The following is an 18,108-nucleotide window of genomic DNA, read 5'->3' on the forward strand; positions in this document are numbered from 1 at the left end:
TGTCCTTGCCTGCCAAGGAGGGCACCAGAGCCACCAGAGCCAGTACTCGTGTACCCTACTACAGAGGTGTGCCAGAAACTAATATATAAATATATATATATATATATATATATATATATATATATATATATATATATATATGAGGAAGGCGTGTATGTCACGGCGAAACAGCTGTCGGGCTGAAGGATGTGCGTTCCCCTTCTGGATGTTTGTACTGGCGGTCTTACCACCCTGGCTCATTAATGCTACAGCCACTCTATTGTTTTTGTTTATTTAAATTATTTTCAACTAGTAGATTAATACTGAAGACATCAAAACTATGAAAGAACACACATGGAATTATGTTGTAAACAAAAAAGTGTTAAACAAATCAAAATATGTTTTATATTTTAGATTCCTCAAAGTAGCCGACTTTTGCTTGGATGACAGCTTTGCACACTCTTGGCATTCTCTCAATCAGCTTCATGAGGTAGTCTCCTGGAATGGTTTTGAAATAACAGGTGTGCCTTGTCAAGAGTCATTCTGCAGAATTACTTGCCTTCTTAATGTGCTTGAGACCATCAGTCGTGTTGTGCAGAGGTAGGTTTAGTACACAGTGGACACCACTATTTGACTACTGCTGTAATTCCATACTATGCCACCAACCACTCAACTCAGTAAAGAGAAACGACAGTCCATCATTACTTTAAGACATGAAGGTCAGCCGATATTGAAAATTTCAAAAACTTTGAATGTATTCTCAAGTGCAGTTGTAAAAACCATCAAACGCTATGATGAAACTGGCTCTCATTAGAACCGCCCCAGGAAAGGAAGACCAAGAGTTACCTTTGCTGCAGAGGATAAGTTCATTAGAGTTACCAGCCTCAGAAACCGCTACTTAACAGCACCTCAGATTAGAGACCACATAAATTCTTCAGAGTTCAAGTAGCAGACAAATCTCAGACTGTTGGCAGCTGCATCTTCACCCACCACTCACACCAATGTCACTGTGTCCTCTGTGGTCACTGTGTCCTCTGTGCACAGACTGCTAAGTAGCCTATCCTATTCAAGTGAACACGGGCCCAAAGCACCTCTGCCCCACCCATGACAGGCATGCGCGCCTGGTGCCACATCTATCTCTTGCATTGATAATATCAATAAATGTTGTTTTTGTTATTGCTCATCCCTAACTTGACGGATCAAGATGAAACGAATGCAGGGGTTTTTTTTTAGGAGTTTTCACTACACAATGATGGATATTTGAAATTGTTGTCACCATTTTCTAATAGCAGCAGGTTGTCTTGCATGTGAGAATTTTTAGGAAGCAATATTATTTTTAACATCATTATAATTAGCACCACTGACTGTTTACACCAACTCATTACTTTAAATATTATGTACTAGCATATCAACAAAACTCAGTAATTGTTCTGTCAGTCCACATACAGAATTTCTGTTTTCTTAGTGTAATACCCTACTATACATGTATAAACCTGCAGCACACGAGCGGTTCCCAAGTGTGCAGCCGGAGAAGTGGTGCCAGAGATGGCTTGCCTGCCGCAGAGCTTTTCCAGATGGACTTCGCTACTGCACGGGCATGACCAATGGAGACGCAGCGGTGTGACATCATAGGTTATGCACGCCGCGTCGCTGACCTGCCTGTGCAGTTCTCACTGCTAAGCAGTGAGTTTGACAGGCTGCTCCGGCCTCCGAGGCTGGTAGGGAGCTCCTTTCTCTGCAAAGGACAGTTGGGGCCGGTATTTTTCTGTGGAGATCAGTGTGGCTGTATTTTATATGGGGACAATGTATTATATTGCCTTCTGTGGGGACAATGTGTCATATGTTGCTTTCTGTGGGGGCCAGTGTGTTTTATTTTTGTTTTCTGTGGAGGCCAATATGTTTTTATTTTGATTTCTGTGGGGGCCTAAGTGATTGTTTGCTTATGCAGCAGCCAATGTATGTGTCGTCCCGTCCAGTACCCCGATGGGGACCAATGTGCATGTTTTTCTCGGTGGGGGACTGATGGTGTACCTTGGCAATTTTAAAATGCTGAGAGTCGATAAAGATTGAAAATCACGGCTACAAACGATGTATGACTTGTACCTGCCGTTACAGCGAGAGGGAACCAGTCAATGATGAATGAGGAGGAATAATCAGCATCTAGGACACAATGTCACTAAATAATAATGAAGTTCATTTGAAAAGTAAAAACATTTGTTCAAATAAGTTAATTTTCTTAAAAGAATAAACAAAATCTTAATATTTACCAAAAATATTTTTGCACAAACATATATAAATAGATAGATACATAATTACATCAGTTATTCTAAGCTTTAGAAATACAGACACTCAGAAACCTGAAACGGTGCAACGGCAAAATAAACATTAAATTAATGGAAATCGACCAAATGATTTTCTTACAGTACATTAACACACTTTTTTTTTCTGATCCTGTATAAGAGATCATGACTGTTTAACAAAATGTTTCATGTATATTTACTGACTTTGTTTTTGTATCCATTGCCAGAAGATTGTGGTTAGCTGGCAAGAAGCCCTCTCATTTAATAAAAGCAGACCATAGCGGTGCGGGAGAGTATCACAGATTACGCAGTGTTACATATATACAGATACAGGAACGTCTCTATACTTATTGTGGTGCTAAAGAGACAGAGCATCAAGGTAGAGCGTGGCTTCAGAGGTGTGTGGAGGCGCCGTGATAGTTGTAATACTGCAGCATTTTGTAGAGATAGAATACATGGATGATGTGCAGTTTATCATCAGGAAAAAGACCCAGGAATTGGGACCTTTGGGGGGGTTGATTGGTGGAAACTCATTAAACAACCTCTGGTTAGTAAATGCAGCACAGAAATGTCAATGCAGGGGGACCGGAAGACTATTCTTTGATTTCCCGTGCCTGATTCATAAAGTCAGACCTATGCTGCATGAAGACCACTCACTCTGGCTGTGAGAGAATGTAGTGCCCATAGAAAACCCATTACATAAAGACCATATCCAAGCACCTGGAGACAAACCCAGTGTGGTGTCTGCCGCACACAAAGCCTTTTAATCTGCTCTGCCTGACCAGGCCTTTGGTTTTTAAAGTAAATGATTAGTGGAATTTAAGGACTGTTTAGAACCTGGGCAGATATCACAGCTCTCAAGTCTGGACAATAACAACCAATTCCAGTTTCCTGAGACAAGGTAAAGTGCACCATTTCCCAGTGACTTGGACTGGGAACGAGGATGTCCTGTGGTAAAGAAAGATTGAAAGAGTCTTCGGGTTTCTAAAACATCTCCCAAAGAAAGCCAAGCTTCCAGGCAAAAAAAACTCAGGGCATATCCGGGAGCGTCCCACTTATCAGGCAACTCTGCCCTCCTGAAGGAATATTTTACCAGTGTGATGCCCACACCTGACCACCCACAGCAGGATGAGAGAATGATACAAACCTATCCCACTATCTAAGCTGTTACATGTTATGTATAGTTCTCATCTACATATGTTATGTTTAGAATTATACATAATTATATATTTAGTTTAGTTTTCTACAATTATAAAACATGTTATGAATAGTTCTACTGTATAAATGTGATGTTTTGAATTTCATTTAATACCTGGCTTCTACTACTTTAGGTGGTATCTATTGACTATTAATCAATATTAATTAATATTAATGATAGAAATACTAATGTACTGAAAACAAAAGCTCAAAATTTTTAATTTTTGACCATTTTTACGAAATCCAGATCCAAAACCAAAGTATGTACATGAGGATTTTTTGGAAAACAAAAAACACAAAGATGGTCTTAGAACCAAAACAAGGGGTCTCTAGTAAATACAGTTTTGGTTAGACATGGATTCGTACTGCTAATGTTTCATTTATTCATGAAGTAAATCCCCACATCCCATGATCTTCACGGGAGTAAAGGCCCCCCCATACATCTGTAATTACTTGGGGCAATTGGGCATTTTCAAAGATGAATGTCCCAAAAAAAACAGCAATATATGGGGTTCACCGATTGCCAATCAAGATCAAAAAGTGAACGGAATCGCTAAATCAGGTTGTCCAACATGTTGAATTTCAGTGATAAATTGGGGCTATAGATTAGTAGTGTACGGAGACGATCAGCCAATTTGCCGACCCTTACTAACATGATGAGCATTTCAAGATGGGTAGATCTGTGAATTGCTAAAAATGATCTTCAAATAACAAACTATCTGTAATGTATGGGAGCAGATTGGTGGAAAAAGAAATCACAGAATTTGTGATTTTTTATTTTTTTTTGAGATATCTGATGTATGGGCCTCAAGATTAAATCTGACAAAGAGCAGTAACTACCATGCAGTGCCACAGGGAGTGACGGACACAAAGTGAAGAAGCTAATTATCTTTAATCTGTGTCTTAAACCCATCAGAGTCCATTTATGTGACCAGATCATAACCTCCATTCACATTAAGTAGAATAAAGGCGCAATAATCAACAGTTCATTAAAGTAGCACTGAACATTCATAGTATGTATCTGCTCACATACAGAGACAGTAGATTCTACCTGTAAAAATTAATTGAAACTTAAACAAAATACCTGGGGAATCTTGTGTATATGCCTTCTGTATATAACTATAATCGATCAAAAGTATATAAACAACGCTACCTTTAAGAAAAAAACAAAAACAAGCATGCACAGGACAAACCATAAATTATTATTAACATACCTGTAATCACATGAAGAGGGTACTGCGTGCCCCACTGTACTGCATCAGTCATGGGTTTTGCAGCGGATAAATATCCTTGAAATGGTTTAGTTTACCATTTGGGTTAATATGAACCAGCCATTTGCTAACAACGAGTAACTGGTGGCTTTCTATCTATTATATTCAGTAACTTCAAGTCCAAGTACATACACAATAGTTGGAGATATATATATATATATATATATATAGATATATATACACACACATACACAAACACATATATATATATATATATATATATATATATATATATATATATATATTAATATTAGTCCAACAACAAACTAAACACAAACAGTATGCATGTCTACGAAGCTGCAGTGGAAAATTGTAGATGGGGGAAATAGAATGTAAAACATTGACTGAGACAGAAATGACATATTGCCAAGGAGCTGAAGAACACCAGTTATGCATCCTAAAAACAACAGTTCCGGATGCAAAACTAGTTACAGTTGCAAAATGCATGTTTAATTAAAAATGTAAAAAATATTGAACGCTGTCTAATGACCCCCTTATATTACTAGACATATCAGTTTTGAGCTTCAGCATGTCCAATTGCTTCATTGAGGGATTACTGAGCTAAATGGCTCCCCCCTGCATTTCTTTGATATTTCAATTGTATTTGTCTCTCATTTTACTGTTTGCCATCTTATTTTATTGTACACTGTGTTCTAACCTTTACATTCATGTTGCTTATGGTATTGTATTTCATTATAATGTAATGCAGTGCTAGTAACATACCTGAAAAAAAAAAAAAAACATAAGGAAAAAAATATATAAAAAATATTTAGTTAAATTAGACTTCTGTAAAGCACTAGAGAAAGCTCATTAGTTTCCTGTAGGCTCCATGAACTCAGATGTAAAGACGGCTTCAGCGTACCTTTCACACAGGTCTTGTAGCTCTGTTGCTACTTCACCTAAGGCGTCATCTATGAGCTCTTCTGCCAAGCTACAAAATAATATATATGGGTTATTTAGACTGGAACTGTGGGGATAAACACCATGATCATTATAGAGAGTTGTCCAAACAAGATTATGAAAGCCAAAAGCTGCATAGTTGGAAGAGGTGGTGAGTAAAAGGTGGTCATTTAAATATACTATGCCTATAAACTCAAACCAGATATTCCTTACGGCACAAATCTCCAATAGACCCAGGAGACACTGGAATGTAATCTCTCTGTATGCAAGACCCTGAGAATAGACTAATAGCTACAGAGCACCCAACTTGACAATCTCTACAGTCACTATTGTATGATATTTTAACGGGGCATAAACAAGCTATCTTAACCATGACAGACTTTGGCCGTGCCACCTTATACAAGTACATACATATATATGTTAATAAAATGCTTCAGCCCTCTATAATTCTGATACAATGAAAGAAAAAAGGTCACAAAATATTTTATAAAGGGATTCTACATTCCTATAACAAGTAATAACCAAGTTATTTTTACTTTATAGTACTCAAGCGACAAATGGCTTACAGGTCTAATAAACATATTTTATACAAACTACTGCATGTGTCATTTACCTTTCGGAGATGTGCCATGGATTAAAAGCACCCACTTCCTCATGGGAGGTCAGCCGGAGGTGGCGATTATATTCCTCTGTATAATTGTGAATGCTGTGCAACATTTGCAGGGGAACAGAAAGGTGCAAGTGGTCCTTAGTGCCTGTGGCTGGATGTGGGATGAAGTGGTGCGGAGACATTCGGACCAACTCTTCTTTTTTTATTTGTAATGAACTTTACAAAAACATAAAAAGAAGTAAAGTCATTATTTAACAGCAATATGTTTTAAAGTCTCAAAAACTTGTTTGCCTAATTCTGCTTAGTAACTATATTTTTAATATATACGTATTTTAAATTATTTTATGCTATTGTCAATATACTATGAGCGAACTTAGGAGTTTGTGTTTGCCAACAGTTAGCCAGAATTCTGTACTTTTTGAAACTTCCAAAAATTGCAACCTCAAGATGATGTCATATAACAACTTCAAAATTAGCAAGTGAGAACTTGTTTAGCTGTAAGATGTGCCCTTCTTCAAGCTTCCAGTAGTGAACATGAGTGCTGAAATCAGGGAGCACTGACAATATAGTTATGCAAGGTATCAACAGACAAGAGCTTAGAGCCTTCATCAATCATTATGTTACAGCAAAGAAAAGATGCCCTGATACATATGTCAACTTTGGAATGTTGTAAGACAACCTCAGTGTTATTAAAGAAAGAGAGATCCCCAGGCTGAGACAAGCAGATGAAGACCTTTACCAGCCCTTCAGAAAATCCCCTGAAGTGCCAGAAAAGGGTATAGGGTAAATAGGTAGACTCCACCTCCACTGTGGAGTCCAAAAAGTAATGAAGTACAGTCCCAACCTCGCCACAATTCCTGCAACTTCAATCACCTTGTCAGACGCTCCTTTGTACTTTAACTGCAACAGCTTAATCTCTATGTTATTAAAGAAAAGGCATCTGGAATTGGATGCAGCGATGGTCATTGGGGCACAAACAATATCTGCAGCATTCGAGTCCAAGGCTGTTCTTGGAGCACTTTCCAAGCTATTGCAAACTATAGATAACAGACTTATCTATCACCGTCAAACTTATTCAGGGAATTCTGAACTTTCAGATAAGAATTTGAAACAACTCTACACACAAGGCCATTCCCTTAGATCAGACATGTCAAACATGTGGCCCAATGTACATTTTATGTGGCCCGATAGTGTGGGTCCAAATACTATTATGCACCTCAACAGTGACCGTGTCACGTGATGACGAGCTGCACTGCCGGAGAGAGACGTCACACCCCACAATACCTGCACTCCCAGAATTTGGCATTCCGGGAGTAAGGTGCTGCTGGGGAGAGACACCACACACCACAAGGCCTGTGTTCCCGCAAGGCCGCCTTCCGGCAGTAACACGCTGTCGGCTAGAGATACCACAAGGCCTACCGCCACATTCCCAGCTGAATCTCTGTTGCACACCCAGACCTCTGTACAGGCGCCTGTGAAACAAGCTCAGCCAGCGGGACAAGCACTGCAGCTGAGACTGGAGTAACTCATAATATCACACCTGCAAGTACTGCCTGGTTCTGGCATGCTCTGATAAGTGTCACTGTCTATGCAGTCACACAGCTGCTGTCTACCTTCCATAGTTACAGAATTGGGGGCAGTGTCTGGGTGAGGCTATGGATGCAAATGGAAGTAACTGAGATTCAATGCAATTCAAATATGAAGCTCAAATTCAAAGTAGTTGGTGTACCTGACTTTAATAAGTATTTGCCTGCGCGATTTGTATAAACTCTCAAGTTCGCACATGAAATTATTTCCATGTACAGAAGTACCTACCAGTGTGAGCAATTATTCTCATTAATGAAAGGAAACAAGTCTCCTGCTAGGTCCAGATTGACAGACTTTCATCTTGGTTCACTTTTAAAAGTTATCAAGTCCAATAAGATTTCTCCTGAAATTGGAAAATTGGTGACAGCAAAAAGATGTCAAATATCGGGAAGAAAACTTTAAAGTTAATGTTTTCTTCCTGATACCTGACATCTTGTTGCTTAAGCTTTATTGTTGGTTTGTCTTAATAATAAACCTTTCAAAATTGCATTAAAGATTTTTTTTTTCTTGCAGCCCACCCTCTTAGACCTTAGATATACAGCCCGGTTGGGGTTGAGTTTGACATGTCTGCCCTAGATTAATCTGAGATATGCCAATATAATATGCTTCACTGTGGTCTTTGCCTGCCACTTTGTCTTCTGCCGTAATCTCTAGAATATTTGCTTGCAGATGCCTTACGCTCTACAGCCAAGTGTGCAGATCCAACTGAAGCTTCTTCATGTGGCATTTTGTCCATGAGGGTCATAGTGCAACTACACTTTTCTTTAAGGTAGCAAACTACTAGCAACTTGGTGAAGGTCATTGGAAATGCAGACAAACCATCCTGAAGAGAAGTATCCTGTATATTTATGGTAGTAGGAATGTCTTGCTTTTTCATAGTGTGTAAAATGGAATTGACAGAACCAATGCAATCTTGAGTGTTATTTTTGAAGACCTCCACAGAAATAAGAAATTGATCAAGGATAGGGGGCTTCAGCCCAGGCCTCTGTTTCTTACTCCTGAAGGGACGAAAACCTTGCCTAGAAGTGCTGACACCAGACTCCCAAGCGCACTGGTTTCCAGGCAGATACCTCCATGAAGTGCTGCTTAGAGGAAGAGAAAGTGCTGTTCATATGAAGAGAAAGGGAAACCTCATGTTCACCAGTATTGAGGTAAATTAATACATTTGCTCCCGATATTCTTTTGCATCACTAAATCAAGCTTAAAAGAGAAAAGAACTGTTTTCAAACGGAACCTATTGTTTGTTTGGGTCTGTTCCCTAAACATTGTGCCAGAGACCACGTCTAAAACCAAACTTCTGGCAGAAAGATTAAGTGTCTAGTGAAGCATCACATATCTCATATCATCTATGCTTTTGAGAATATATGGTGATTTCTCCTGTACATTATTATACAGGATATTGGCCAAGACTTGAGCTCAGTACCCTAGGAAATATTAAGTTTCTTGCAAATAGCTTTCCATTTTACTAGCCATAGGACCTTTCAATGTGCCTCCATCATCTAAAGGAATAGTGAGCCTGACTAAAAAGATTGGCCACAGCCACATCAATATTAGGCAAATAGTACCTTGAAGCCTCTATCTTGAAAAGGCTACATCTGCCTGGCTCCCCCTGTTCTTTTGTGGGGTACTCCGGTTCCTCTCACACTCCAAAAATATACTGGTAGGTTAATTGGCTCCAAACAAAAATTAACTTGTGTGATAGGAAACAGACTGTAAACTCCACTGGGCAGGGACTGATGTGAATGGCCAAAAAAGCTCTGTAAAGTGCTGCAGAATTTGTGTGTGTTATATAAATATTTGGCAATAAATTAATTCTGTATTAATAAAATCCTTAGTAACCCTGTGCCTTTACACTGATGATCCTCAAAAAGGGAATCTTGAAGATAGGAAAAAGTTGGTGTGTCATAAATCCCTGTGGTTCTAATTAGGTTTGAGGAGACATTCAAAATTTCAAGATTAAATGACTTGAGATCTTCTCAGATTTCCCCTAACTTGGATGTTCGTTTGGCGGGTCATTGAGAGAACCCAATGCGCACCAAGACAGATCAAACATCATCCATGGTCAGGCTCTCTTCAGGCCTTGCATGGAATATAAATCCTCCTTTGTGGCAAAAGTGTTCTTCATTAATCTCATCATTCTGAGAATTAACACTTCAAATTGTTCAAGGAGCTGAGCATAGCCCTTACTGGGCCGAAGGCTACAATCTACACAGAAAGCCTCTTTACAATTCAGATGATGGCTTGTCAAATGTTGGGTGAGTCTATGGTCCCACGAATGGGGCGTGGGAATTGAAAAGATGGAGCTATATTCCTTGCATACGGGCTTGCAGTCGCAAGGTGAGACACCCCCGAAATGGTCGAAACACTCCTGTGATCCTTATTGCAGCTCTCTGTTACCTCCCCCAAATGCTCACTGACTGCCAATCAGACTGCAAATAAATGAACATAGATAAATGATGCCTATGCACTGTCAGAAGTTGCTGTCACAGAGATGGTCAGTCTCCAAATGTAAATATAAATAAAGAGATAGTAGAGACAGCGCTATACCACTGATATATAAATAGATTAGTTACTGGACAGCTTAAAATTCAACAAACATTTATTAAAATGAAGATAATAACAAACATTTATTAAAATGAAGATAATAACAAACATTTATTAAAAAAAAAATGATATTTTTTTTTGTCATATTGCTATTTATTATCTTTATGTTAATAAATATGTAGTGAATTTTAAGCCGTCCAATAACTAATTTCTCTACACAAGAATAGAAACTATTGTACCATATCGATGGAAGTGCTACAGAATAAGGACATATTATACCTAGACTCCTATAGAACCATACCACAGTGTGAAAAGGAATAGGGGTTCAAGAGAATGGATAAATAAATATATGTATTGTTAATTCAGCTTTAACAGCTTATCAAGATAGCTTAACTATAGCCAAAGGTATAACAGTTACTTATCAGAAATTGTGCTTATATAGAACGTTACCCCGTGCACCATGTAGCAATACATTCCCAAGAAGCTTCCTAACCACAGCTACACTCAATCCATCATTTGATGTTTATTTGTAACTATTAAGTAAGAAAAGCCATGAAGAACAGTTAGAGGTGCATGTTTTACTTATATGGATAATCCATAAAGGACTTGGATGAACCCAATTACATACATTGCTTATTGCTTCTTATTAATCAGTAGTTTAAGGCTGCCCAGCCTTTAGATATGCTTATAACCTTTACAATATATACAAAGATGTTTTGCTTTTGAACTTAAGCCTACATACAGAATGTTCCAGATGCAGACACGGAGCCATGGACAATCTGCTTTCACTGACCCCATTCCCTTGAATATCTGGTATTAAGAATATAACCATGTAATATGTACACATCATTCATAGTATGAATGACAGACAATTTTAAGGTGTGGTATTCTGTAATTGAAATGCCATGTTTTAATAACAATATTTTTAATAAACTACCCTTTTATTTGAACTTGAAATATTTTTATTGATATTTATACTAGGATCAAAATCAGGATTTTGGTTCTTACCGATAAATCCCTTTCTCCGATTCCACAGGGGACACTGGAGTTCAAGACAGTGGGGTATAGACGGTGGTAGAGTAGAGCCTGGCACTTTAAATAATTTAGAAGTGTGACTGGCTCCTCCCCCTCTATGCCCCATCAGCCCCAGTTTAAGAACTGAGCCCGAGAGGAGACGGACGACAATAGGAAAATGAGAAGGAGAGGACCACAGAACGGAACAATACCGACTGAAGGAGAACAGAGGATCTCACTGCAGGGAACACATGCAGTCACACAACCATATAACGAACCAAACAACACAGCAGGTACGCAGCGCTGGGCGGGCGTCCAGTGTCCCCTATGGAATCGGAGAAAGGGATTTATCGGTAAGAACCAAAATCCTGATTTCTCCTTCATCCACTAGGGGACACTGGAGTTCAAGGCAGTGGGGACGTCCCAAAGCCAACCTCCCGGGTGGGAAGCGCAGAGAACTCGCCGACCCTTTGGCAAACCCGAAAACCAGGAGCGCCAAGAACTGTAGGCCCAATGAAAAGGCAAGAGCTGAGGATCAAGTGTCGCAGAGGAGACAAGCAGAACTCCCTGCTAAACAGCGAAAGAATTCCACAACTTACAGCGTAATTCGAACGTAATAACGGCTAATGTAAGCTCAGCTGAAAACAGACCCAGGCCAAACTAGAGTCGAACATAGGAAGCTGTATAATTCGCAGACAGCAGCAACCCAGTACTGCTGGACAGAATTCATATAGATATACGTATATAATACCAATCTACAGATACAGAGCTGATCCTGTCCACAGACTCCTAATAAGGAGTATACAACGAGGCAAAAGTCAAGACCGAACAATCGCCGAGGCCCAAGTACTACCAGGTTGACAACCAGCGGAAGGATTAAACCATAGAAGTTCTCAACAATAGAGATACCGCTGGGTATGATGCAGAGGCGGCTGTGAAAGTATTGAAAAAACAATTCCTTTCAGAGGGTCAGACCGCAGTACAACCACTCTGAAACAGAGGGATCAAACAGCAACTGAAACCCTGCAGCTATAATTCCCCATAGCAGACTACTGGCAGTGTGTCACTACCGCTTGGGGCGGGTCTCAAACTCGTGTATTGGGCGCCCCATACAGGGACTTTACGGCACACACCCTCTGCCGGCCTAAAAAGAAAACCATAGCAACAACCCCAAACAACAGACATGTCCATCATGATGGAAGTGCGTAGTCAGTACAAACTGCTGGTCCGAACATAGTATGAAAACAACTCGGATACCCTGGCAGTTAAAGAGCACGGATGCAACAGCCACCCAAGGAGAGCTACCAATATAGGGAAGCATCCCGTACAACAAGGCTAGGACAACCATAAAGGTACACATCAGGAACCTGTCAGTGTGATGAAAATATCCACAGATACTGAACAGGAATCAGGCTCCCTGCGCAGAACATAATGACTGTCACACTTTAATGTAAAGATGTGCCGTAGCCCATAGATGCGCTACAGTCCTTTATCACCCCAACAGAGTCTAGTAGAAGAAAGTGATAATTAAATATGGAATGCTTCACGAATTTGCGTATCATCCTTGCGTTTCAATTTTTAGTATATGTGCTGCAGAAGCGAGCACTCTCAATGTTGGAACTATGCACCCACACGCCAGGAAAGCTCTAAAGTGTAGTAGAGCCAACTGATTACGAGAGCGGATGGCTGCTAGGACGGCAGCTAGGGTGCGGAAGGGAGACTTGTAATGTCAGGTTGCATGAAATAGGAGCATCTGCCGAGGCATTAGTGAGGTACCGCTTACCTGTTAGCAACCAGAAGCCCTCTAGACGAGATGTAGGTCACTAACCTTTTCCATCTCACAGCAACCCGTCACGTCAGGTATAGAGAGTAGTTCAGTGGGCTAAGAACCAATTGCTCTACAGCACAGACTTCGGTCTGGCGATGTTGTCTGGGAATATACTGTAGAAAACTAGCAAATTGTTAGGAGACAAGAAGGTTGTACAACAGGACTCTATACCTGAGCATGTAACAGTAGGGATGAGTATACATCTAGAGTTTATACTCCAAATACAGTCTGCTAGTGTATCAGTACATTATCACTTATAATGGTGAAGTGCGTATCAGTTAACAGGCGGATTTAAGTAAGACCTTCAACAGGTCAAGATACACACAGAATATTAAATATTTGATGATGGATCCCCACCAGTGACTCTTGAAAGTTATAGTTTTCACAACGATACTCACCAATCTAATCAAGCCAGGCCTGACCCTGCCTTTTCGGCGGGTGGCCGTAGGCCTTCAGGGACAGGAGCAGTAACTGCAGTCTGTTGTCATTTAAACAATTAGGTCCTGAGGATGGAATAGAACCTGGATTCTCTATGTACTGATAGGAAGAGAACCCAGGGACACTTATAACCTCATTTTATTGAGATAATATTGAGTACTGGAACCTATACTGAGAAGGTACCTGTACATAGACATAGTGTGCATTAGGCTATAGTGATACCCCCAGTTAGGGTTAAAACAGGTTTTCCCATTATTAGGAAATATTCATACAAGGAATGTGAATATATATTATACATATACACACGCACACCTGGACAAACATAGTTGCATGAGAAGGCAATCTCTTTGAAAGGAAGAGTTAGTACCAACCAAGGAAGCTTACCTGTCAGACTCCTGCCCAGGAGATTAGCATATATACAGCATATCTGATGCATTCTTAGAGTGCCACAAGTTTGCTCCATTATATACATGTGTGGACATCATATATGGATATCGCCTACAGTTTCTGGTAATCCCAGGCAGCTTCCCATCCATGGACTTATAGGTAAACCTAATGATTGTGGAAGTATAGACACACCTACACAATTCCCAACACATTTTATTAATATATATATAATATATATATATATATATATATATACATACATACATACACACACACACATTACACATACCTACGCATACACAGGCACCCATGTAAGGCGGAGTTATTGTACCAAACAACCGCATCAGGAGAGTCCAGACTCCAATCGCAGGATGCTTCTTTTAAAATATGTAGGTATGAGACAAGACGGATAACAGATCCTCCTCTGCCCTTACGGTAAGGATAAGAAGCGATACATACATACATATATATATACACCAAGTACTAACCAGGCCTGACCCTGCTTAGCCTCCAAGATAAGACGAGATCGGGCGTGTTCAGGGTGGTGTGGCCGTAGGGTCCACGTACCCACACATATTTAACATGAGCAACAGTAAGAGCCAAGGAAGGAACTGATCAAAGACCTTGGTTGAGCCCAGGACAAAATTCATATGCATAAAATACAAATATCTACATACATGTGGCTTACCTCCACGCAGGGAGACTGCTCATGTGTCGCGTGTGGCCGTCAATCTGCTACGGCGTATGGGCCTGGATATTTGAACAGTGTGATGGCCCAGATTGTACTCGCCTTTTCGAGTGAGCCATTTGAGCTCCAGTTGAACCCGCTTTTTTAAAGTGGGAATCAAGGAGACGACCTTAGTGCAATGAAAATTACTGCAGTATACTTGATGTATACAGGCCCATCTGACACAGACATAGATCAATCGGCAGATCATGTGGAGGGCAAGTGACATGGACACAGGCTCTGTATTAGGCTGCGGCATGTTCCTCCCTGAGCTAGTGTCAGGGGCCCGTACACTCACTCTATAATAGTGGTGACAGGTCCCATGATATGTAGAGGTGCTGCTCTTCAATATGAGTACTGATTAATACTTAATCAAACAGTGCAGCCATTTTGATAGACAATTTTAAAATAGACATAACTATCCTCTAAACAGTAACATCACAATGACGTAGGGCAGCAGTTAGGAGAGTTGTGGCTGACTGTTTTGTGGTGCTCTCCCCTCTACAAGATCATTGTGGAATCTGACCACCATATAGGAACTACCGAGATGAGTCAAGTTCAATATGGACCTTGTCGCTGTGTAACTCAGTAAGCAGGAAGACTGCTACACTGCGCTCAGTATGCATCAGCATAATCTATCTCAGCATTTACCAAACTAGGTTCTATCTAGATACTGCAGCTGCCCAGATATTCCAAGTACTGACCAGGCCTATTAAGGGTGGTGTAGTAACAGTTTCTTACACAGCACAGCGTATTCTAAGCGGAGTTATCCTAGCATGCGTGAACCACATGAAGGTGGAGTGCACTCTCTATAACTGAACTTCCCGCGGTGCAGTCACTCCAGGGGCTCAGACCTCTCGCTGCTCTAGCAGGCACAGTCCACACTGCATTTGCCCTGCACTAAACTGCGTTTATGCAGGTAATATACTGTACCCAATGCTGCCCTTAAGAGGTAGCTGGATATAAAACTCTCCTTACTGGGAGATCTCATGAAGTGCGCAGCCCAAGGGGAGACTGTGTAGAATTAAGCGGCGCACTTCCGGGCGCAGCAATGGACTAAGCCCCGCCCCTACATCGCCGAGAACGGAGCCACCCCAGCTAAAGCTGTTGACTCTTAGGGTCCTTACATTTGGCTGCTCTGTAAGGAGCCGCAACCAGGGCCGCACCCCATGCCTCCTTACAGCGAGCCCAACTTCGGCAGCCCGCCTAACCTGAAGCCGGCACCTCCTTGAGAACGCCGCTGCTTAGGAGCTCTCCACTGGAACCGGAGATCGCTATATAGCAGCAGCGCTACAGTGAAGCGCACAGTAGAGGGAGAGCCCGCCTACAGATGGCGCCGCTAGAATGCGTGACGTGCCCTAATAAACTCCGCCCCCGCTCACTCCGGTATACTGACCGGGATTGTCTCTCTAGTTCGGGGAGAAGGTAGTGCGGCAGGCGCGGGGGGGGGTTGCAGCAACAGACCGCCTCTATTGCAGAGAGAGTTGGCTCACTGTAAATGACAGCCACAGCAAGGCACCGCGCTGTCACAGATGCAGGATAGCGGTGTCCCTGCATGGAGAGTGCAGGGTTGCTATTACAGTCCTTCTCATGAGGGAGATTTTGACTGGGAAGCGCGACTTTATGCGCGGTGGCTCCGCCCCCTTGTTAACCGGCATAAGGAAAATTTTCTATGCCGGGCATAGAACCGGGAACCTTCTAAAATAAGGACCCAGGTTGGTAGTTTGCTGAGCTCAGTATTCAGCTATATGGGGGCGGAGGGGCCGCAGATCTAGTCCCCCGCTAGTCAGGGGAAGAGATTATACTTACCACTGCTGGCATCAGGGCTGCGGCTAGGCATTCGGAAGCACGGACACAGCCTCTATATTAAGCTGTGGCGTGTCCTCCCTCAGCTATTGCCAGGGTGCCTGGGACTCCGACACGCACTCTTTTTTAGTGGTGGCGGGTCTCCTGATGCCTCCATGTAGCAGGCTGACAGATGTGGGCTGGAGCTCAGCCCTATGTGACCGGCTCTCTCGGGCACATTCTAAAAACTGTGGCTGATGGGGCATAGAGGGGGAGGAGCCAGTCACACTTCTAAATTATTTAAAGTGCAAGGCTCTACTCTACCACCGTCTATACCCCACTGTCTTGAACTCCAGTGTTCCCTAGTGGATGAAGGAGAAATATATTTCTATATCAGTGTACAGATTATTTAAAATGGTAGAAACTGTTCATAGGTTTCGTCAAGCACTAACTTCTCATTCAAGACAAATACCTGCCTATGTAACCTGCTGTAATCCAGTGAAAATAATTATGACACCCTTTAACTTACTCTTCTTCAAAAGGTTCCTCCAGAAGGATGCTCACCACTGGCTCTCGCTGACCTGTGGGTTTGGTGATCCTAATGGGATGAGGTGACTGAGGTCTCTGGCCTGTTGTTGCATGCATTCGCTCTGTAATGAAAGGTCACCTTACTAAAGCAGAAAATATATCTGAGACGACACTGCAAAGAAAAATATTCAAAGGACTAAATATTAACCTCTTTCTTCATGCGCCCAGAATTCAGGATCTGCATAAACTATACTAGTAAACCTCTTCCGAACAGCCTCTTGGTATTTCTAAGGAGTAACCAGGTAATAAAATGTTAAAACACAAGTTAGTTAGGAAAATCACTCTCATGTCCTGGCAGCATTAACCCAGGTCAGACAGAATTACCGTGAAAAAGGACGTCTGGTACATTAAGTTGAATCTCTTGGGTCCTTACTTTTGTTAGTAATCCCATTAATCTGTTTTATAGATATTTTTATAGTATAGTTTTCACTGTTTGATTCTAGGAGAGTCTTTTTTATTACCTGTAAAGCTGACCACACACACCCAGTAACAGATATCAGAGAGATCGCAGCGTGACAATGCAAAATTACCTTATAACACGATAGGATCATTATAGGGCGAATTGATCCCATCAGGCCTGATTGTTATGATGATCTAGCTATAAGGCCCAATGTTGAAATTCAATTTTAGCTTCTCACAAATCACATATAGAGTCTATAAAAACTGTTAAGTGTTGAAATATTACTTCAATTTCTTCCATTCTCTGGATCATAGCCTCCAAGTTATTATCATCTTGCTGAAAGACGTGTGAATACTCATTTCCAGGAAACTGACTCAATTCCTGCTGCAGACTTCCAGCCCTACTGTCTCCTGATAAGTAGTCCTTCTGGTTCTCGGCCTACAAAACATGAGGGCAATGTAATGAACATCATACTTTTAGTTTATATTTTATGCAAGAAGGGAACTTTGGTCTACATTGAAGGGGGCTTGTGTGGTGATCTACAGATGTGTCC

The 18,108-nt window shown here is 41.2% G+C and overlaps 1 protein-coding gene across 2 annotated transcripts in view; it reads right to left on the bottom strand.

The window, feature by feature from the left end:
• Window positions 1-255: 255 nt before the first annotated feature.
• Window positions 256-18,108, bottom strand: part of KIAA0753 (KIAA0753 ortholog) — an 81,021-nt gene continuing 63,168 nt past the window's right edge. For both annotated transcript variants that reach the window (XM_088466326.1, XM_088466325.1), the window contains exons 13-17: window positions 17,841-17,993; window positions 17,304-17,382; window positions 17,097-17,217; window positions 6,261-6,473; window positions 256-5,678 (exon numbers count right to left, since the gene is read on the bottom strand). In XM_088466326.1, coding sequence (XP_088322452.1) covers window positions 5,558-5,678; window positions 6,261-6,473; window positions 17,097-17,217; window positions 17,304-17,382; window positions 17,841-17,993 — 687 coding nt within the window. In that variant the 3' untranslated portion in view covers window positions 256-5,557. The remainder of the gene's footprint in view (window positions 5,679-6,260; window positions 6,474-17,096; window positions 17,218-17,303; window positions 17,383-17,840; window positions 17,994-18,108) is intronic.

Source organism: Taudactylus pleione, unplaced genomic scaffold (genome assembly GCF_031769625.1).
Source record: "Taudactylus pleione unplaced genomic scaffold, aTauple2 ptg002829l, whole genome shotgun sequence".
NCBI lineage: Eukaryota > Metazoa > Chordata > Amphibia > Anura > Myobatrachidae > Taudactylus > Taudactylus pleione.